This window comes from Toxorhynchites rutilus, chromosome 1 (assembly GCF_029784135.1).
Source record: "Toxorhynchites rutilus septentrionalis strain SRP chromosome 1, ASM2978413v1, whole genome shotgun sequence".
Lineage (NCBI taxonomy): Eukaryota > Metazoa > Arthropoda > Insecta > Diptera > Culicidae > Toxorhynchites > Toxorhynchites rutilus.
In genome coordinates this window covers 31,446,906-31,470,041 of record NC_073744.1, presented here as the reverse complement: position 1 = coordinate 31,470,041, position 23,136 = coordinate 31,446,906, and the positions used below count along the sequence as shown (strand labels likewise).

The 23,136-nt window shown below is 37.6% G+C and overlaps 1 protein-coding gene across 5 annotated transcripts in view; it reads left to right on the top strand.

The window, feature by feature from the left end:
* Positions 1 to 19,908, top strand: part of LOC129763156 (RNA-binding protein Pasilla) — a 151,096-nt gene extending 131,188 nt beyond the window's left edge. For 4 of the 5 annotated variants that reach the window (XM_055761961.1, XM_055761960.1, XM_055761959.1 and 1 more), the window contains one exon: positions 10,474 to 19,908. In XM_055761961.1, coding sequence (XP_055617936.1) covers positions 10,474 to 10,730 — 257 coding nt within the window. In that variant the 3' untranslated portion in view covers positions 10,731 to 19,908. Of the gene's footprint in view, positions 1 to 4,513; positions 5,357 to 10,473 lie in introns of all 5 variants that reach the window. The other variant, XR_008740811.1, reaches the window with a different exon arrangement.
* Positions 19,909 to 23,136: the final 3,228 nt, after the last annotated feature.

Sequence of the window (23,136 nt, the reverse complement as noted above, 5' to 3'; positions counted from 1 at the left end):
GACATGTTTAATACGTTGAGCCCTGTTCCGTTATAGCTGCGCATTCCATTGAGCCTTCAACAAGAGAGCGAATGCGCACGAGAAGCACTTGTACAATATCTATGTTGGTCTCAGCTCTCAAAGATATTTATCTCATAAGATTTGTTTGAGTCACATTTCGATATCCACAAATAAACCATATTTTATTTATATTCTTATTTTATAACTGTCACGGTTTCTTTTTTTGTAACTGTAACGGTTCCAGTGAACAACGTTTGAAGACTTTGTGATTTCTTGTTCCTCCTATGTAATATTATGATAATTACGTTTCTTGTTCAGATAGGTTTGATTTTTCATTCGAAAACAAAAACTAAGTATTATGGAGGGGTGTCACCCGGTCACGCTACGCCACTGGTCGTTACGTAAGTTCCAGAGAGTTGATTCTTGAAAATAAAATTCGAGGCGACAGTATATCTCAACGTTTCATACAATTTGAAGACAATTGGTCTCGTTGGCACTCTACTGTTTATAGATGAAGACGCTTGCAGTAATTTTAAAGACATGATCAAATAAAAAAAAATGATCAAATTAGGGGTTGAGAAAACTTCAGGCACTTCGTTTCGATTTTGACATGCATCTCGAGTATGCGTTTAATTGGATTAATTGAAATGATCATCAACAATCTGTCTAATAGGGTTCCAATGAATGTATGGGAAAAAAATGACCCCAAAATTTCAAAAAGTTACCCTATACAAAATCTTCACCACTTCGAAAAAAATACCCTATGCAAATTATCAGCTCAATCGGACTTAAGGGAGAGTGGCGCAAAGCGGTCAAAGTTTGAGTTTCTTGAAAATCGAAAACTCACCCAAGGGGGGAGTGGAAGAACTCGGGGTTTTCGAAAAAAATTGTTTGATACCAAATGTCTTAAAATTGCATGAAACGTCGAGATCTAGTGTCTTCTCGAATTTTTTTTTTGTCAAGAATCGACACTCGACACAAATTTGAGAACTAATCAAGCAAATGGAGCCAAATTTGGAATATGAGGGTTTTTGGGTACAAGAAATGTTTCTATGATGGTATGACATCCCTTCCTCCCCTGGAAAGGAGAGGGGTTCTCATAAAAATAATGCACATATTTCAACCAATATGACCATTGAAAATTACGCTCTCGAAAACAAATAACGATCGCGCTGCAACTATCGAGCGTGTTTGTTCCTAAGCGGTTCAGTTGTCGACTTTGTATCGTTTTTTATTCGAGAATAAAGATTGTGCATCGTGAGACATTTTTTATACGATACAATTTCTCACGATTTTGTATCGTGAGATATTTTTTGGTGCAAATCGATTGCGTGACTTATGCGCCACCCTTTTTATAAATAAAGATGATTCGCCATACAAATGAAACACAAATTTCTGCATTACTCGAGAATTAACCAACCAAATGAAACCAAATGAGACATATGGAGGTTTGATGGTGCAATAAATGTTTTTATGGTGGTTAGACACTCCACCCCCCTCTCTAAGGGGGGCTGCCATACGAATGAAGCATACATGTCTGCATAATTCAAGAACTAATCAAGCAAACGGAACCAAATTTGGCATGTGGAGTTTTTAGGGGGCAAGATACATTACTAAGGTGGTTCAACACTCCTCCCACCTTTCTAAGAGGGGGCTGCCATAGAAATGAAACACAAATTTCTGCATAACTCGAGAATTAATCAAGTAAATGAAACGAAATTTGGCATGTGGAGGTTTTAGGGTGCAATAAATGTTTTTATGGTGGTTTGACACTCCTTCCTCCTCTCTAAAGAGCGATTTTGCGATTGGACCCATGAACGTGCGCTTAGTAAGAAAACGGGGATGTGATAACGAAAAATAAATTTTGGGTGGGACGAAGTTTGCTGGGTCAGCTAGTATGGCTGTAATAAATCTAAAGCATAAATGCCCAGAAAATTTGAAAAGGCAGAAAAACAGAATACAATTTATCGATTTTTTCCTTCTTTAAACGTGTTATTTGTGTCTTAACATTTAAGTCAGAAATGCCAAATGTGAACATACAAATACTACGTTAGCAAAAATATCCCGGGTTTTGTAATGAAAACAATCGTAGCTTAGGCAAAGCTGTATTTATTCCTCAACATAGTTTACTTCGAGGGCATTTTAACGAGCTTCCAACATTTCGATTCCCTTTCTGTACGAATCATCTAAGTCAGTGGTTTTCAACCTTTTTTACTCCCCCCTATACGAAAATGAATCTCAGTGCTTCCCCCCTATCAGTATTTTGTAAGAAAGTCTGTAGCATATCAGTAAAACAATAAAAGAATACATACGGGTTTCGAGTTATATTCGCAACAAATTTGATTTTATACTTGTATCTGATTACAAAAAATATATATAAAGTTTGGCAAGTCAGTATGGCACCTGCACCTGAGCTATTTCCACCAAAATCGTAATTCTTGAGAACGCTGTCGAAAAGCACACCTCATGTCATCTTCGATATCCACCTTGTTTTATTTCATCACTATCAATATAGGAAATCCAGATTCACATAAACACTACTCAAAAGACAACAACACTGTTACCAGTGTCTTATCCTGATATGCGCTTATTTCGCATATCAGGATAAGAATCGATCATATGTAGAGCGATGAGTTTTTTTCTGAAAATAATCCGAAAAGTTCATCATTGCCAGTCGGAAGGCATTTCAAACCATGTCCAAATCTTGCTTTTTAATATGAGGAAAATTTGTTTCAAGTTTAACTTGTTGTAAAAAGTCTTGACAAACGCTGTACAATTTCCTTTTTCATGGTCTTCCGTACTGTTTCGTCGTCTGTTCCATTATCATTCACTGATGAAAGTCTTTCAAAAACTGCGATGTTGTTAAATTGAACATTACATTTCAGATTTGGAAATGTTTGCCGAGGATCGCAAATCTTAGCGTATCCAACAATGTTTTTGTGGCAGTTTTTGCTAATCATTGTCATCTCCAAAGCGAAGTAATTGTGCAATATTACCTTGCTCAATTCCCCCCTTTTATTGACCAAATTCCTCATTAGGGGGGAATTCCCCACCGGTTGAAAATCACTGGTTTAAGTTTTCGAAATATGCCTCAGTGTCACTCTGCACACTGCCTACTGGACTCAGTAATGTGGTAATGGATCCACGTTTCATCCATTGTCACAAAGCATCGGTAGAAGTCCACTCGATAACGCTTCAACGACGCCAAACCGGCTGTTTTTGGTCGACGATCAGCAAACGCGGCACCTATCGCGCGGATAGCTTTGTCATGTCCAGCATGTCGTGCAAAATGTATCCCACTCGTTCTTTTGAAATGTCTACGGCCTCAGCTAACTCACGTAACTTCACTTTACGATCGTTCAAAACGAATCGATGCACGATGCACAAATATTCATCTGTCTTTAAAATACATTGCTGGTCCGTTAGTTGAAATATATTCGATTTCGTTATTCAGTTTCGTCGATTGGTTGAGAATCCGCGTTTACAGATTCATATCACAGTGAATCCTGATTATTACCCCTTGCCACTAACAAATATACCACGCTATAGAGGCGACCCTTATGGCCTTCGGACAGCGAATATCATACTAACATTCCTTCCCTTCCCCTGGTGACTGTAAGGACGTGACCGGCGTCGTTATTGCCCATTTAAAGCTCGAACCACCGAACGAGAATGATTGCTAGTCCCAAGCGTCATTCTGTGTGTTCTTTGTGCATTGTGGTTGGTTCAGGTTAATCACGGAGAGCAACTACGAATTGTACAGTCTACCCAAGCTTAAGCTCCAGAGCGAAGTGTATCTGCGGTGCCATTCACTAAACCACCGATAAACTGTTGTTCTCGAAGGAGCAGAAGTGGAATATCGTTTCGTAAACCACTGTTCTGGAGTTTTCCCATCAAAAAACAATGTTTGATTGAAATACGATATTCCTCTTTTTCAATTTTCTATACGAGTGTTCGGGTAGTGACACTTAAATAACTGTGGTTTGTGAACAAATAAACGAAATGTAATGAAACTTCACACATAAACTTGTGACAGATGAACCTCTCGAAATGAGTCTTGTTAATTTTTAGTGGCGCCATCTGTTGAAAAATCCCGGGACTTTTCAGCCCATGTAGTTAACGTTATTCAATTAACGTAACCGTACCGTAATTTAATAATTGTTCGACGTTAACGTAACTTATATCTATCGGTTCTGCTGTCACTACTGGTGTCTTTTTATGAACCATCGCTTGTTTACAGAACTCTTAACGCTCCTTTTCCAAATCAGTGTCACTCACGTCATTCAACCATACCCATCCATCATAGGCTCCATCACGTTGGTCGTCGATTCTATTGTTTTTCGTTTTTCGTTCGAAACAAAATTTTCGCTTTTGTTTTCCGTTGACACTACTGCCATCACCACCCCCACCAACGCCGCCGTCATCACCAAAGCATCATACGATACAAACGCACACCACCCATTACCTACTGACCACCGTTTGCCAATCGCCCTCCCGTTCTGTATACTTACAGGTAATCCCTACCTACACTCCGCCTATTCGCCGTTCCTACAATATGCATTCCCGCTGAATGCAGCCGTAGACAACATGATCGATCATCACTTTTGAATCAGGTCACAAAATGCGAATGAAGCGCACGCACACACATGCCCGCGCGCGTCGAAATGGAATATTTGAATTTTTTTTTTCTTATTGAACAAATAACAGAGCATATTAGAGTAAACCCCAACCCATGAAACGATTCTAGTGATGAAAGATTGCCAGTCGTCGTGATGTAGGAAGTAGGAATGTATGATCATATATATATATTTTTTTTATTTTATTCGTACGCGTTACCGTACTCCACTGATAGGTAGAGATAGTTGACAATCGATTGACTGCTACCCCCAACAATTCCAAAAGACATGCACCAACTGTGACGCCAACGAAAGACAACTGAAACTAAAGAACCCAACCCAAGAATAGCCATTGAACGCGAGAGTACAAATAGTTAAGCGAGAAAATTCTGTTCATTTTAAAATAAGAGTGTTAGTGTAGAATCGCGTTGTCCGCAAAAAAAAAAGAAAAACAATCTTTGTTTGAAAAAGTTTAGATTGTGATAGATACACGATAGCGATGATAACGATGACGGTGGCGATAACGGCGATGATGGCGATGGTCAAGTGTGTGTGTGTGTGCGCGCACTTCTGCCGGAAAAGAAAACACTTCCTCCCCACCCTCCGGCACCGATAAGACCAATGCCGGAACAATCGAACAAAATTGATTCAATCAGAAATACACACTGAGGCGAACTCTGAGAGAAAGAGAGCGATGATCGAGTAGGACCGAATCGGGCCGCTTTTTGTTGTTGATTCAAGTATAAACACCTTTTTTTCTTTGTTTTACTTTATCTGCTTCTTTGCTTTTTTATATATATCATTCGCTATCTATACCGATTGGGAATGTATAGTGAATCCTCCTAACCTTATCCTATAAGAGAGGCAATAAACCTTGCTACGAAGCCTACTAATCGTTGACAATAAAATATATTTGGTGTGGCACTAACACTGATAACTGAGAAATGAATTCAATACCACTAATTTGGCGGTGATGGGTACTTTTTAATGGTATCTGGGCATGTGCATGTGATTATAAATAAGACTGCATTGGGGCCTTGGTTGTTTCCATAACATGCTTATGGTACAACATCTACGGAATAATAGAACGTGAAGCAAGACTTCAAGGCACAGGGCATCATCTCTCATTTATACATATCTCATCTCCCATTTTGATAGTTATTATTTGCAAGTACTACCAGACAAACGTATAACGTCCTATGCTCGGTCGGACTTTACCAAAGGATAGTCTCCTGTGTTTCAAACTCACCGGGTAATTAACGAAACACAGGTTTTGTTGCAAGTGGCCGCCGCTCCCGACGGCGGGTCGGCGGCCGACTCATTGATTGACCTCAGAATAAATTTCACGATGAAAATTGCGCTTTTTCCGTGTGGTATTCCTTCCCAAGAGGTTTTATTCGCGCCAAAAGGCTACTAGGGGCTTATGTGACGTTGTGCCTCTTTCTTGGAGATTATTTACTTTTAGTACAGTCATTTGGGCGGTGTGAAGTCAGACCGGACCATGTGACATTTTTATGATTTCGAGAAGAACGAACTTGAAGTTTAGAGCTCTGCAATTTTCAAAGCATTTAATTTTTTCGTGTGAGGTGTGAACTGTGAGGTTGAAACTGCATAAACATTTGGTTGCGTTCAGCATAATAGTCTCTGCCATCTATTACAGGCATGAATATTGTTGCACGACAAATGTGTTAAAGCATAAACTTTCCATTTTCAATCATCTTAGACAATCTTCGATAATAGAATCGTCAAATTCGAATTAATTGTCATCGCTACAGTCTATATCGCACTCTGAAATAGCACATTTTGCGATCATTCACTCTGAAGACCAGCATAATTCAATGATCCGTTCAGTCAGAGTGGACCAAGTCTATTTTTGAACCCTTTGCGGTCGGAATTGATTTCTTTTGAAAGATACCCTTTTATCTTTTTACACTAATAATCAGTCTTCGGAATGCAACGCGGTGCTGATGTGCAACTTTTGTTTTTGCACCCAGTTGAACTCTTACTCCTTTTGTGCAAAACTGTGCCCGGACGAATAGACGCGCACCGAAACTAAGTTGAAATGTTTTGTTGTCAACACCGTTCCTTTTAAAGTTCGAATTAAAATACCCAATTCAAACACATTTCAACAAGGCACCTATTAGCTTCAAGAAAAAGTTTCGTCGCTTTAAATTCAACGCATGGAAATTGTTTAAATTTAATAGTATACTTTAAATTTAATATACACATGATATAGAGCCATATCGCCATGGTGAATGGTAGGGAAACCGCGGGTAAGACGGACAGTGGGGGTATGATGGACAGGTGGTTGATTTGTATAGTTGCATTATGAATTTCAAATTTCTGTTGATGAGAAACCCTTCTACATGCTATTCTATAATATTTAAACCATCCTATGACAATGAATACTGATCAAAAGTGAAATAGGGAAACAAAAACCGAAAATCAAACATGATTCCGCGTGTGGATGTAATTTTTGTGGCTTCGATATTAAGCATTTTGAGTGGTTTAATTGCAAAATTGAATTCGCTGATTGTTATATTTCTGTTTGTGAGTTGACAGAGATGCGATATTAGGTATGTACGGAAAAGTAAATTCTTTCGCATGTGGTAAATTCAAATTATTGAAATAATTGCACTGGTTGGGTTGAAATGGACAGTCACATCCAAAATCACATCCAATGCATGATGGAAAGTGAAGGGAATAATATTGAGCTCTTTTTTATATCGCTTTCTCTTTTTGTTCTACTTCAGTTACTGGACTCACAAACACTGAGAGAGAGCGAAATTATTCCTCTCGCGAGCGATAAACTTCTACGCTTCGTATATTATTGACCTGTCCATATTACCCCCACCACCCGCATCGATAAAAATGTTCTACTTTTCGGCTTGTTTTAATTTCAGTAAAAAACATGAAAAAACACATTTTTATAAAACATTCGGTCAATTATTTCGAAAACCAGTATATTGAACTGTAAGAAACTGCTTTTAAGTTTTGGAAAACATGAGATACAATTGGAGTTTTCCTTAACATGTCCGTCTTACCACCATCTCCCCTAACCGCAAAGCTCGAGGAATGAATCATCCGATTTGAGATGCCTTCATTTTATAACATTCTCAGTATCAAACATGTATTGCATGTAACGGAGGAACATGTTATTTGCAAGTAATTGTAAAACCTTGAACGAGAATTGTGTCTGAAAATAGTTTGATATTATTATGACGAGTTTTGGTAGAAGTACTAGCAAACTTAGAGTAAAAGAAAATAGTAAAGGTAAAGGTTTGGCTTGATTAGTTTGTCGAGTCAGCTATTATATATATATATATATATATATATATATATATATATATATATATATATATATATATATATATATATATATATATATATATATATATATAAAATTATTTTCAGACACAATTCTCGTTCAAGATTCTTCAATCACTTGCTAATAACATGTTTTTGCGTTACATGGAATACATGTTTGATACAGAAAATATTTTAAAAAAACAGCTCAAATCGGACGATTTCTTTTGTTTTCTGTTTCCTTTAAGTTTTTCCATTTCCACTTCCACTCCATTTCCACATTCGAAGAAAGATCGATTTCGTTAGCGCAAACATCAAATGGACTAACAATGCTCATCACGATGTGATTGTAGAATATATGGGAATTCAATTTTCCAAATTTCCCCATTTTCCTACAGAGCTTCCGATTTATATATGACATCCCCTCTCCCTCTTCCAGATCTTCCAGAGGTGGGAGCAACCATCATAGAAACATTTCTTGTACTCTAAAATCCACTCATTCAAACGTTGGTTCCATTTGCTCTATTAATTCTCGAGAGTTTTTGGGTTTTGTTTGTATGGGAGCCTCTCCCTTCAGAGGAGAGAGGTATGTCGAACCGTCATGGAAACATTTCTCGTACCCAAAAAACCCTCACATGCCAAAGGGCCTGGCCGGTTGAGGGAGTAAAAAGGGCCCCCAAAGCAAATGACCAGCTGTATGGCAAATATTGTATAAGATATTAAAGGAGAAATTTTGGCGGTTTATTCGAACCCCTATGTGATTTAACATAGGATCTATGGTGAAAAACATACTTTTTCGTTTATTTCACGCCATCCTCAGAAGCTTCGAGATAAAAATTTGAAAAAATACTGAATGTGCATCTTACTACGGTGTATCGGGAAATAATATTAAAAAAAATATATCAAAAATTGAAGTACTAAAAAAAATATTGAAATCTCGAAAAAAAATTTTTGGATTTGGAGATCCAATACTACTCTAATTCATATTTAAATGTGTTCCTACGACTTTTCTAGATATGTGTGGTTTTTTTCAGTTTTTTTCAGTGCTGCGCGGTACAAAAAATATTTTTATATATTTTCCAAGGGTCTGGCAGGGCAATGGAGTAAAAAGTGCCCCCAAACCAAATCACCAGCTGTATGAAATATATTGTATAGGGTACTAAATAAAACATTTTGACAGCAGTACCATATGTTTGAGTCCTTATATGGTACACCATAGGATCTATGGTTGAAAAATGCACCTTTTCGTTGGTTTGGGGGCACTTTTTACTCCCTTACCCAGCCAGACTCTTGGGAAATATAAAAAAATATTTTTTGTACAGCGCAACACTGAAAAAAAATTCACACATATCTAGAAAAGTCGTAGGAACACATTTAAATATGAATTAGAGTAGTACTGAATCTCTAAATCCAAAAAAAAATTGTTTTCGAGATTTCAATATTTTTAGTATGTACTTCAATTTTTTTTTTTCCCCAAAATATATTTTTTATTAAGGCACATGTGGCGTTAGCCTGACGGGGCCGGGAGTCCAATATTTTGACAATTTTTGTCTTACAACTATGTTAGTAATATGTAACCGATTACTCGCGGTTGGCTCGAGGTTAGTATTACAAGTGTTCTCATAGTTGGGATGTTGCAGTCTTCAATGCTCGGTACGTGTGCCCGACACGGGAAACTTCCTATTGGGATGCAGCTGACCGTTAATCAGCAACGCCCCCCTAGTCTGCACCCCATATCTAGCGTGGTGCGGTGATACTTACGTGATACGTGATACGGGTGATACTTCAATTTTTGATAAAATGTTTTTTTGACAATTTTTTTTTTTGATACACCGTAGTAAGATTCACATTCAGTTTTTTTCAAATATTTATCCAGAAGCTTTTGAGGATGGCGTGGAATAAACAAAAAAGTACGTTTTTCACTATAGGTCCTATGTTAAACCACATAGAGGTTCAAATAAACCTCCAAAATTTCTTATTTAATACCCTATACAATATTTACCATACCACTGGTGATTTGCTTTGGGGGCACTTTTTACTCCCTTACCCGGCCAGGCCCTTTGGCTCCATTTGTTTGAATAGTTCTCGAATTATTCAGAAATTTATATTTAATTTGAAGGGCCGTCCCGCTGTGTGCGGTTTATCTCATTCACGTCCTATTACTGAGCCCCCGAGGTGGTTTGTCATTGCAAAATCACGCGGGAGTATCGCCTAGTGTTTTCTTACGTTCAGAGTGGTATTTTAATTTTACATTATTCTTCTTAAACCAGTTCTTTTTGTCTGTGTTCAACCTAAATTTTCCCGAAATGACAGCCAACGCGCGCTGCGCCGATGTTATTGTAAACCTTAATTCCAATAGATATCCATTGGCAGTTCATTTCAGAAATGTATAATAGAAGGATAACTCGCGACAAACCGCGCTTTACTAACCCGGTAATGGATAGCCACTGGGCTGTAGAAGTAGACTTAGTTTAAAACAGCAACGGAACTACATAAATTTAAGAGAAAAAAATTAAAATAAACAACCACTCACCTAATTTTCCACACACAGGTCCCGCCGGTCGCAGCTTGGTCGAAATCCAGCACCTGTCCGGTGCCAACATCCAGATCTCGAAGAAGGGTATCTTCGCGCCAGGCACCCGCAACCGCATTGTCACCATCACCGGCGGCCCGAACGCGATCAACGTCGCCCAGTATCTGATCGAGCAGCGCATCCAGGAGGAGGAAGCGAAGCGGGCCTGCTGTCAAACGAGCACGGCGAGTGCTGGTAAAACCGCCGGTGCCAGCGCGGCCGCTGTTACGCAGTAAACACAGCAGCAAAGCCAGCATGCAAGCAAGCAAAAAACAAAAGAACAAAGCCATTGATTGATCTACATCATCTATACACACACATACACATACATACATACATACATATACACAGCCGGCAGTCCCAGCAAAATACACGTGTAAAGCATTACACTTCAATTGTAAATCAATGCGGGATGCTAACAACTAGAAGATGGAGAAGCAAACGAAACACACACACACACGGTTTAGGTAATGAATCCCCTAAGGGAAGCGAGAACGGACGTATAATAATTCTATTAATGTAATTGTTATTTTAGTAGGTAACTGAAGATTAAGCAAAACAAACAAACAAGCAAAGTGCGATGAGAAAGAGGGAGATTTTTAATCCAGAGCATAGGATAAAGAGAGAGTGAGAGGCAAGAAGTTAGGAACCTCTTCTAATGCGTGAAACAGAAGATAAAAAACAATATATGATAGATAAGCTGACAGAGATAGCAAGAGAAGGAGAAGCAAACCGTACTAGTAACCATTGTTTGTTGAAATCATATACCATAGTCACACAGTCACGCAGACAGACAGACATACACACAGTGCGTGTGAACACACACTAACACACACAATATTCATTCGCAGTTCATCGTGTTTCATATTGCTTCGTGTTTCGGTAGAGATTTTATTTTGCAAATTATTTTTTGTCCACAAATTTAGTTCCGTTTCATTGTATAATTTTAAGGAGAGATGTTTTAATTTTTTTTATATATACATATTCATATATTTTATATAGATATATTATGTTTACGCATTACGGAGCAAAAAAAACCACACATACACATACTGGGCCAGGCCTTTTTTTTCCTAGATTTAGCAATTATTTTTGTTGCGCTGATAGCGCCGATGATTTCTGTCAACTCTCTTGCGGGTAGGATTTACTATTATAACTATTAATATTATTATTGCTGGGAAAAGTGCACTGTGTAAAATATATGGATTTGCCATTCGAACGCTCGCCCCCTCGCGAAGATGAGAGGACTAGCAACGAGGACCGATTTTCGTTTTGTTGATTGTTAGCGCGAGACACACACACATACACACAGAGAAACATATACATACACACATACTACACACATACACATTCATATAGGAGAACTTTCAACGCTGTTGAGTAAGGATAAGCTAGCATATGTGCATATATAAAACGTTAATACACAAGTCATATATTAGGGTATTTAAAGGCTGTCGCGTTGGTAAATGCGATGGAGGGACGAACAACAAAAAGGAAAATTTAACCAGGTTAGTTGATGTTTGGTTTAGGCGGTGGTATTTTTGAAGATGAAAACAGAGAAACATTTTTCTTTATTTTTATCTTGAGCCAGACGAATTGAAAATTCTCCACCCCCTCTCACGTTTATTTATCCAGTTTTTTAATCGTGAGATATACGTTGTATATATCCACATGTATATACGTTTTCACTGACGCCAGCGAGTCGGTTATTTTCCGTATATAATACTTTTGTTTAGTCCTAAAGTCACTATTAGACAAAGAAAGGAGCATGTGCAAAGTCTATAATACCTTTAATCTGTTTTTATGTTTAAATGCAACAATCTGTTAATGTTAAAAAACCAAAAAGACGTTGTAACCTTGTAACATTTAACTAGTACTAGTTTTTAAAAGCGAAATTTAGAACCTTGTAAAACATGAACACAAACACACACACACACACACACACACACACATAAACAGGAACACAAACGACACACCACAATATCATCACACGAAACTGTCAATTCTGTGACACACGCTTTTCCGTTTTGCGTGTCACAAAACAGCAATCCCAACAAAACACATCACTACGAACAACGAAAGATACACACACCAACACACACGCAACGCCTTCTTGTAGACGCCCATCGTGATCCAAAGTACAGAGGAACCCCGATTAACCCGCGAAGTTGAGTGGCAAGGTCACCGCGCATAACTAGAATGGCGGATAACGCAACAAAGAATTGAAATTTCAACATAAGACCTATGATCTGTCAAAACGGGAATCATTGAACTATCTATTTGTTGGATCGTGTAGGGGAAGACGGGGTAAGACGAACCACTTCTAGTTTTATAAGAAATCCTCAGTTTTTTTTGGCAAATATGCGAGAATCGGAAATACGCAAAAAGCATGATTAGCCTTTTTTTGTCGTTTCGAAATACTTGGCAAAACTTGAGAGCACGAAATATCAAAATTGTAAACAAAACAAAGTTTTCGTCCATTGCGGTTGCAAGCGATCTAATTTTCAAGGCAACCAAAGTAAGGATTTTTCCAGCAAAAGCTTTGAATTCAGTTAATTGTCAGTGTCCCAATCCTTCAGTAGATTGTTCCAGTTCTTTCTGCATTGAAAGGTATGTAAAATGTTATATAAAATGCGTGAAAAGTGCAAAATAATGCAAAAGGTGCTCTGGGGGGAAAACGGTCCACTTTCGACGGGGTAAAAACGCCATACGTCATGATATTGAATGATTTTCATATCAAATAAAATACCATATTTTTGCTCGTCTCTTTACACACAAATGCCCTGAAAGTACATAAGGAAGTGGTCGAATGATCGTCCTTATAGATTTCGATAATTTGGTAAATTGTCCACGAATATTTGCAAAACTCTGCACGTGGAATATTGATGGCTTTTTCAAAAGTTTGTGTGTAATTTATGAACAACCCTAAACATTTAGTACCTTAGACAACGCTGTTCCTGTTATTTTTACTAGACTAAATTGTTTGAAAATAGTATCGCTCCGTCTCACCCCGTCATGGTCCGTTTTACCCCGCGGGAGGTCCTTCTTACCCCGCCAGCGAAATAAAAAGCAATTTTTTATCATTTCACAAATTAATGAAAAACGCAAAAAAGTTGTACAATCAACAGTTAGTAGTAGATTATTAGATAATCAATGATATGTAGTACAACAAATAGTGGAAAACCTGAAGGACGTTTACATGAAAATTGGATTTCTTAGGGGGACGGTTTTACCCCGTCTTCCCCTACACCAGTGGCTAGTTAGTGTGAAAGCCATGGACAAAAAGCACGAGCCAACCAATCACTGACAAATTTCGGGAAGGCCTATGGAACGGCCATTCACGGATAATCCGCACCGCGTATCATCCGCTTGCTAGGATAACCGAAGTTTCTTCTTGGAATTATCAAGTCCTGTACAGCTAAGGTAATAAAACATCCATGAAGATTCAAATTTCCAATGTAAAAATTTATTTCATAATTATGGCATATGGTTGCGTGCTTTCATGGCCAAGTGGCCGAGCGTCACACACCATCATGTCGGGATCCAGATTCAATCCCCGTTCTGGCCGGCGGATTTTTTATCAAAGAAATGTTAAAACTAAAGCGCCATTTTTGTTTCGATCAATCTATATGCATTTTAGCAAACTCGAGGCGATTTAAAACAATATGTGCTGTCAACAATGGTTTCTTCCAAGGATCGTGAATAGTTTGCCTTCCGCCAATCGTCATCTGACGGTGTCAGTGTTCACAGCAAAGGCCAGTTCATTTTCGATGTTGGAAAACAAGATTGGATTAGTCCGTGGCATCTTTACGATGTTTCGATCAATTCTTTCGGATGTGCGTCCGTTCTCAGAGTCGCCACTAGGATTGGGCGATCTCTAGAAAAAGATCGATCTTGATGGACCGATTTTCTAAACGGAGTAGGGATCGATTCACTGATTGAATCGGTACCAAAAACTCGATCTTTGAAAAATCGAATGTCTTTTATTCAATTCATTTACTTATTCTACACAAGTGTTGTGTTTTCGTTAAATATGGGATACATATTTCATCTTGTATCGTAATGGAATTATTTAATTGAAAAACATAATTGAAAATTATACTAGAAATCTAACAACTGACATTTTTCAAAGGTCCACTTACAATAATCCCATAAAATCTAAGCATGGCATTTAATCGAAATCTCGGTACTAGTCCCAGTTCTAGGAAAAAAAACGCTGGACCTGATCTAATTTCGTCATAATTTTCACTGTCAGCCTAGTGAATGTGATGGTCTAAATATAACTTGTAACCACTTGTTTTGTAATGCACAAACTTACAAAACTGCTTCTCCTAAATTTACGACCACTAATTTAAACACATTGAAAGGGATTTTATAATTTGTCAAGTGGTTTTTGGTGAGATTAAAATGAATGTTCACTGAAAAACAAATTTGCAACAATTTTTATATGATCAAAAAGATCGGAAAGATCGAATAACAAAGATCGATTTTCGCGATTTTTTTGGGTATGAAGAATCGATCCAAAAAATCGAAAATCGGAGAAGAAAAGATCGATTTTCCAAATATCGATTCAAGATCGTCCAATCCTAGTCGCCACTCATTTTCTGCAATTCGAGCAAAATACATTTCCACGAAATGGCAAAACTTGCGAAAAAAAAACGAACGAAAATAAACTTTGATACAAAAAGTTCTCAGCTGCCATCATGTTGAACAGCGCAAAAAGAACGCAACTAAAAAGCTTTTTAAATAAATTATACACTGAACGAAATTGTATTGCTGCAAACAATATCTAAACGTTGATGATAATGTCAGGCGTTGCTATTGTTTTGAACACAACTGTACATGCAGTAAATTCAACTTCACTTCACACTCACCGGATGCTTCCTCTTACTTCTGGTCCATTCCCCTGATATTTCAGGCTGTCATCAGCCGACCAGGCTTCATTAGGTTACTGTCTCGCGATTACAGGCCGGCAAACGTGGACTCTCAAATTCCAATTGTAAGCACTACTGAACAAGCAACGAGAAATGAAAGCAGAGAATTTTGACAAACGGTACCCCTGAAGAATCATCACATAACAGCAAGGATGTGAGACCAAGGCGTCTATATCCAGGTGAAACAATCATATGAAATGCACTTAAGCCATATTGGAATTGCTGTCGGTATTGTTTACAAACAGCTCTGGTGAAAATCTCTACTCGGTCGGAAGAACAGGAAAATCATCAGAACGCTGCCAGCGGCTCTCTACAAACTACTACGATGCTTATTCGAACGATGCCTACTATGTTCGGCTTTCGCGAATTTATATGAAAAAGAAGGGATGATTTTGTAGAATTTCATTCTCATCCAGTTCATCCACTACTCCTCGCATGTGAAAATGCAAAAATGGCGTATACTAGCAATAACAAAACAAACAACCCCCGCTCCGCAAACCGTAATCCCCTTCTTATTGAAGTGATGATGTTGTTTCAACTGTTATACATTGATATAAGCGCCTTGGACGAGACAATTCTTTGGACACGATGTTGGCAGTCAAGCGGACGCGAACGCGTCAAATCCCTTTCCGAATTTTGCTGTCGTTAGTTCTCTACACACACACACACATACATACACACACACTTCTCTCAATCCCGTAGTTAAACAGCAGATCATCCCATAATATTTATAGCCAATTATCTTTTACAGATTAGCAACTAGTTCAGTTAACGCAAGATAAATTAAATTTAAAAAAACATAAATCACTAGTGATACGAAGGGGAGAGGCAAATAGCGCGAAAGGACAGGCGGAGTAAAGTCGGTTAGCTAAATGTCACATTATACAACAGATTTGAGACGGAAAACAAGTGGAATAAAATGGAAAACATACGGGATTTAACAAAATGACTATTAAAGAGTAAACTAAACGATTATGCTACAAAAAAAAAATGAAAATACGAGCCAATCGAATTTGCAGTTATTTTAGTTTGTATGTTTGATCAATCATTCATTCATGTTATTTCATGTCACGCTTGGCTTTCTATTGTCGTTTCCTTCGGTTGTTGCTATTGTTACGCTTGTTTCGAGGTATGAAGAGCAGGTTACACACGAATGAATACACACACACGCATACGATGAGCCAGTAGCTGAAACGACAGAAAATTAAATTATAGAAACTCAGACGAAAAAAAAATGGGCGCATTCACGTATTTAAAACGAAGTGAGGAATCGTTACCGCGTCGTCGCGGAAGCCTATTTGCAACACAGATAGTACAACAATTACCGACATTAAAGGGCAACAAAAAAAAAGAGAAGATCGAGGATTGGAAACTCACAAAACTAGACGGACTCCGTTTCCCTGGCGATTTCTTGACTCCTACCTTTTTGAGTTACCATGGTTTGGATAGTTTTCTGATGGCGTTCCACAACCGCACGCTTTGTTAATCCACATCCACCCATCCCACTACTAACTAGTTTTGTAGACGTTAAAAGAAAGACCCTGAACAAGAAGAGCTCATCGAGGGGGTATCAAACCCCTCCGGATCGGTAAGTTCAGCTCGTGTTTCCATCCGAAATTAGCTATATCTATAGCTCTTAAAGTACACAAGTACGCAAAAACCTACACAAACCCGCAGACACAGTGAAACCGTAGTAGTGAAAGTTGTTTATATTCAAATGAGAAAATAAAAGTTGTGATGGTAGACAATTCTATTGCTGTTAATTGTTGGATTATAAAAAGTACACACCATAGGGTAAGAATACATACATATAGGGTATCATCTACACACGTCTGGTTTTTTTAATACATACCCCGCGTTTGAGGTCCTCAATCAAACCAGCCAGGAACCATTTCGATTTCGACCAGGCTTCTGATTTCGTTCCGTCGTCATTTCAGCATTATCGCGAGTTTTAAAGTACCTTTAATACGTGTAGATGAACAAAAGAAGAAAAATAAATCCAATTCGTACATTGAAAACGGTCAACTTACATACTAAATGCATGCGTAACAATTTAAAACAAACAAAAACTTTAGGACATTTTATAAGTTGAACTGCACACTCTCTAAGCAAAACAAAAATAAGGAAATCTAAATAGAATAAAAGGCAACAAAGTGCGTTTGAAGACTAGGAAAGGAGAGTCCGTTGAGCAGCAAATTGGTACACATTCATGTATTTCGTCCAAAAGCTCTCCCAGTCCGCTCTGTCTTTGCATCCTTATCACTGAAATAAACCAAGATGAATTCAAAGCGTGAAGCAGAGCACAAAAACGTGTGCGTTGCTGAATTCCTCATATGCAAAACATAAATATATTTACGGGAGTGTAGGTATTGCATTACAATTAAAACAAGACAAAAGCAAGGAATGAATAAAAAGAAATATCACGACAAAAATATAGCGAATAAAATCAAATTAAATAACAAGTAAAACTGCATTTGCAGAAGGATAAAAAAGTATTTTTATAGCGTAACAGGCAAAGGAAAAAATCATTCAATAAACAAACAAGAAAAAAAAACTTCAACTCTTTGTATCCCCTCTTTATAAGAACAAAACAAACAAACAAAAACTCTTGTGACTATTTATATTTATAAGGGCGCGAGGAGAGGCGGAAATGATTTCGAAAACGACACGAATTGCAAACGGAATTAGAGCCGAAAGCAACAAAAATCCGATGTTCAAACTATTTGCAAAGATTATCCATCTCACTTTCACCTATTTATTTCCCTTCAAAGCATATTACGCAAAAGAAAGCCCGTTGTTAAAGATAGACAATACTTAGATGCTCCCGCTCTCATTCCCTTGCGGGATGCGGAATAGGTTCAATCAAATCATAGTCAAACTTATCTTTCACACTCAAACACACACAATGTTGATAGTTAAAAAGAAAAGAAAATAATTTCTCACCACACAGACACTAGTTTTCTACTACAACAATCTTAACAAGTTCGCAGCGTTTTCCTCTGGAGAAACAGAACATCTGGTGGTATACACTCAGATTCATAGTATAAATATATAAATAAATATATTTAACAAAAGAAAATTGCACCATTTCAGCAAAGAAAAAGAAAGAATGGTAACAAACACGATTAAGACTCTTCCTGTCATCCCTTTCATGTTGTTTTTTCTCATTAAAATGAATATAGAGAATTAATTAAAACAAAAAAAAAGTACATGAATAGATAGAGCGAAAATGTTTTTAGGAATGAGAAATAAAACGTTGTTTATATAACGAATAAATAAAAAACGGTTGAAAAAAAATAATTGTAAAAAACAAATTTTTAGCATACCAGAAGAGAGAAAATATTCATAGAAAAAAGGTAATGTGAATAGACAAGCTATTTATAAGTGAGCAACAACAAAAAATTATCAACTAACCATAAACCTTAAACAGTTACCGTTTAAAGAAATCTTTTAAAATACAACACAATAGAAAAAAAAAGCAAGAAAATCACCAAACCTTTTGTTTTGCTCCGTTACTCATCACATCCTACCCCCTTTGGCACAGTTCACATCATCACCCCCACCACCAGCATTCGCAACGCATCACAATTCGGCACAGCTTGTTTGTTGTTAGCGCACCTCTACATGGCAAAAAAAATTGAAAACAAAACCTTCAATGAAAAAATAGCAGCCTTTATGACCCCCAAATTTCATCGCCTACTATGAACCTTTGAACATGTTGATTCAGTTCGCTTCCTCCTTACACACTTTCACACGCACCCAACAACCAGCAGCAGCAACATCAGTAGTTGAACAGAAGAAGTACGCGTCCGCCATTCGTCTCTTAGAGCTGAAGGGCTGTAAACAACAGCATGAGGGAAAAGAGAAGAAAACAAAATAAGTCTAATATAAATGAAATTCTATCCGTCAAACAAGAAGCAAAATCATATTTATACAACCATTACACGCATACATACAGCCATACACACGCAGGCATGCATATTTAAACTAGTAAGAGGAAAAAGAATAAGACAAAACGCGTGCGATCGACCGAACGTTGAGAGAACTGGGAGGAAGGGAAATTAGTTCAATTACCAGAAAAAAAAATTAAATTATAGAACGAAACAAATAAGGCGGAGATGCGATGACGTCGACGACGGATGTCGAAGTCAGTAATGGAGAATGCAAAACCGAACCTGAATTTAGAAAAAAAAAAACATAGACTAAGAGAGGGGTAATTCAAACAAAACAAAAATCCGACGAAAAATGAATTGGGGATTAGGGAAAATATAGTAGGGATAAAGTGGGATTATGAATTAGAAGTTGATAGACCAGTTAAATAGATAATGATGCAACATAAGGTAAAAAAGTCGACAGAGAGATAAAGAAATAAGAGAGACAGAGAGTATGGGGGAAAATTTGTTAAATAATGTTTAATATTTAAATATCAAAAATGCAAATTATATCGAAAAATAAAAGGTAACAAAACATTCGAAACTTTGCTGCGGCGAACTGATATTTCTTTAGGTTGACAAATTCCATAGAATTCTCCAGTGGTATGCCCTCACATATATCGGACGGACGGAAATAGTGTAAGTCTTCTAACGCTATCTAATGACAATAGTGAACTCTTGAAAACGATTCGGCGAAGCTCCCGTTTGATGAAGGAACAGGAGCGATGTACGGCCTCCATCACAACTTTGCGAATTCATCTCTTGATTCCGAAGAAATCATCGAATCATCGAAAAGAGTGAACGAATGGTTGTTCTTTTTCAAAGAACGGTTTAAGAGCGAACTGTTTGCGAGTGAACTGTATGAGAAAGAACTGATTGAGGATGGACTTGTTGGGAACGAAGTGTTTGTGGGCGAACTGTTTGCGAACGAACGAGTGAAGCTGAACTGATTTGTGCTGGACGGAATGGATAAATATAACGAGAAGGTTTGTAAGAAAAATAAAACGATATTGTCATTTATGAGCAAAATGCATGTAACACATGGTATTTTGTTAATGTATACTCAATTTTGGGTTAAAAATTAAATTAGATTTTCGTAGGTTCAATGGCAAAGATATATATTTTCAATTTCATGTATTCTTTCAATTCCGCGTAATATTCATATACTTCCTGATTATCGGAAAAAAGCTGGAGCGATTCATGAATTAGGTCAAAATAAAATCTCATAGTGAGGGCAAGTTGAGAAAAAAGTTTTTTCGTTGCTTTCAATCCATTGTTTGGTCTATTGCGTGTACGTGTTATCGTAATTGTTTGTATGATTGATTGTTAGTGAAAATCGCTGCTGAATTTTTTCTCTGAATGAAATATGAATGTACATGGAACCTGTGTGTTGTCCAAACAGAAAATATGAAAAATTGCACATATTTTATTCGCATCAAATTATTACATATACAGTAGAACCCCCATTATCCGCGATGCGGTTTATTCGCGAAAGCGAGTTCCATAGTAATTCTATGAACCTACCCTAAATTTGACAATGAGTGGTAGGTTTTTGTTCTTCTGTTTTGGTCATGACTTTCACATTATTTGACTACTGGTGTACACGACCTTACAGATGGATAGTTCAATGATTCCTGTATTGATTTCATACTTGTTTCCATACTGAAATATCCGTTTTTTGTGTTTTCACCTCATTTTTAGTCATTTGTTGTGTTATCCGCGATTTTCGTGATCCGCGGTGAGCAAGCCCGACTATTCCACGGATAATCGGGGTTCCACTGTACTTTTGTCGGCCAATAAACTTATTTTCACACACAGTTTGCGACTTTTAAAGAAGAAGCACCCTATCTTTCCCCACCAAAGTTCAGAAAATATAAATCCCATACGTACAGTATCCAATCCAACGATATCAATGAATAGCTGTCTATCGCAAACCTGTTTTTGTACGGGGGATAGGGACCACACAAAAAAAAATCGCACTAAAAATCGTATCAAACTTTACTAGTAGCTTAAAAAAATAGTGTTCACTACACAATTTGAACAAAAAACTTTTTTTATGCGGAGGATATGGACCGTGCGATCGCACGAAAATACAGCACAAAAATTTTCACATAAAAAAACCGCTTAAAAACTGGTTTTACTGTATCTCTTTTCAAAATTATAAATACAGTAATTTACATTTGATGCGACATTCCGAGGCACCACTCGCACTCGTGTCGCATTGGAGACGATTTTGACCTATTGGTGATGAGTATGGTACAGTGTTGACGTCTGGTGGCGACTTTCAATGTGGAGCCATAATTTGGGCCCCGAACCCGAGATTTACAAAAGTGTCCAATTAGAGGCAAAAATGTCCAATTAAACGTGTCGCATTACAGGTCTGTCCAATTAACTAAATGTCGCTTTAAATGTAAACCGAGTGCCAAAAAGCCAATTTTTGTTAAAATAAATTTCAAGTTAACAGTAAATCTCGACTTTCAAAAAAAAATCGGGGCAATTTTATGTACTCCCGCTTTGGGTGATTTTTCGGGTTTCGAGAAATTCAAATTTTGACGTCTTTGTCACACTCGTAAATACAGTCCGGTATAGTCGTGCAAATCAACATTTTTCAAGAAGTTCCGTTCCAAAAATCTGGATAACCATTTTCATTGGCACTTTAATGGACATGTTAAGAAGAACTTCGATTTCAAATCTTTGGAAACTCATGTTTTCCAAAATTTAAATGTATTTTCTCATAGTTCAATATACTGTTTTTAAAATAATCGGTCAAATGATTTTCAAAAAACATGTTTTTCAATATTTTTTACTGAAATTGAAACAAACAGTGATCTTAGAGTTGGTGGAAAGGTCCCCTGTGTGTTCGCAGAAACTGCCTTCTTCTTCTTCTTCTTCTGTAGGAGCATTGTATCACTGCGACCATTAGTTTGATGTATTGTAGTGCACCCCTGTTTGCTATGTATGCAGTATCAGTTCGTTCCATCACTCAGGGAATAAGTGATAGTCGCATCAGGACTTTGCATATCCCCCCACGAAGGTATGGCTTCCTTTATGAAGTTCCTTACCTTTTTTGGTTCAGCAGACCAAATCTCGTTAGGCATAAGAATGCCCTTCCCAAGAGTCCGCAGTCTTCGCTGAAGTAAATGTTCCGAAGTTTCAGCTTCGAAATTGCAGAAACGACAGTTATCATCTGCCAGTTTTCCGATTTTTTGAAGTTGATACCTGCTCGGACAGTGTCCGGTCGAATGAATACTTTGGATTGTCTTGGTGTTGATAGAACCCTCCAGTTGGCTTCAATCATTGATATTTCCCAGGTTTTGAGCTCCGATTTCATGCATGATGTAGATAATCCACAAAATGGCTCAGGCCCGAGGAATTTAGTTGAAGATCCTAATATTGGTAAGAGATCGGCTTTTTCATTACCTTCTATACCGCAGTGACCCGTAGCAGCTAGTTGGCTTTAGGATAGAATATATTCCCAAACTAGCTTTGACTGACATGTGTATGCTTTTACTGCATTAAGAGCTTGTATTTCTGCTTGAAAAACTTGTATTTCAGCTTGAAAAACTGTAATCCCAGCTCCCGTAGATTTACCAATTTTAGATCCATCGGTATAAAACACGAGTGATTCTGGACGAGTTTTTGGACCACCTTCTTCCCATTCGTTGCGATTGAATTCAATCTCTTTGAAGGGAACACTGAAGTTAGTCTTTGTTTCCATCCAGATTCCATAGCTCATTATTTGCGCATTTGACTCTCATGAACAAAAAATGACACCT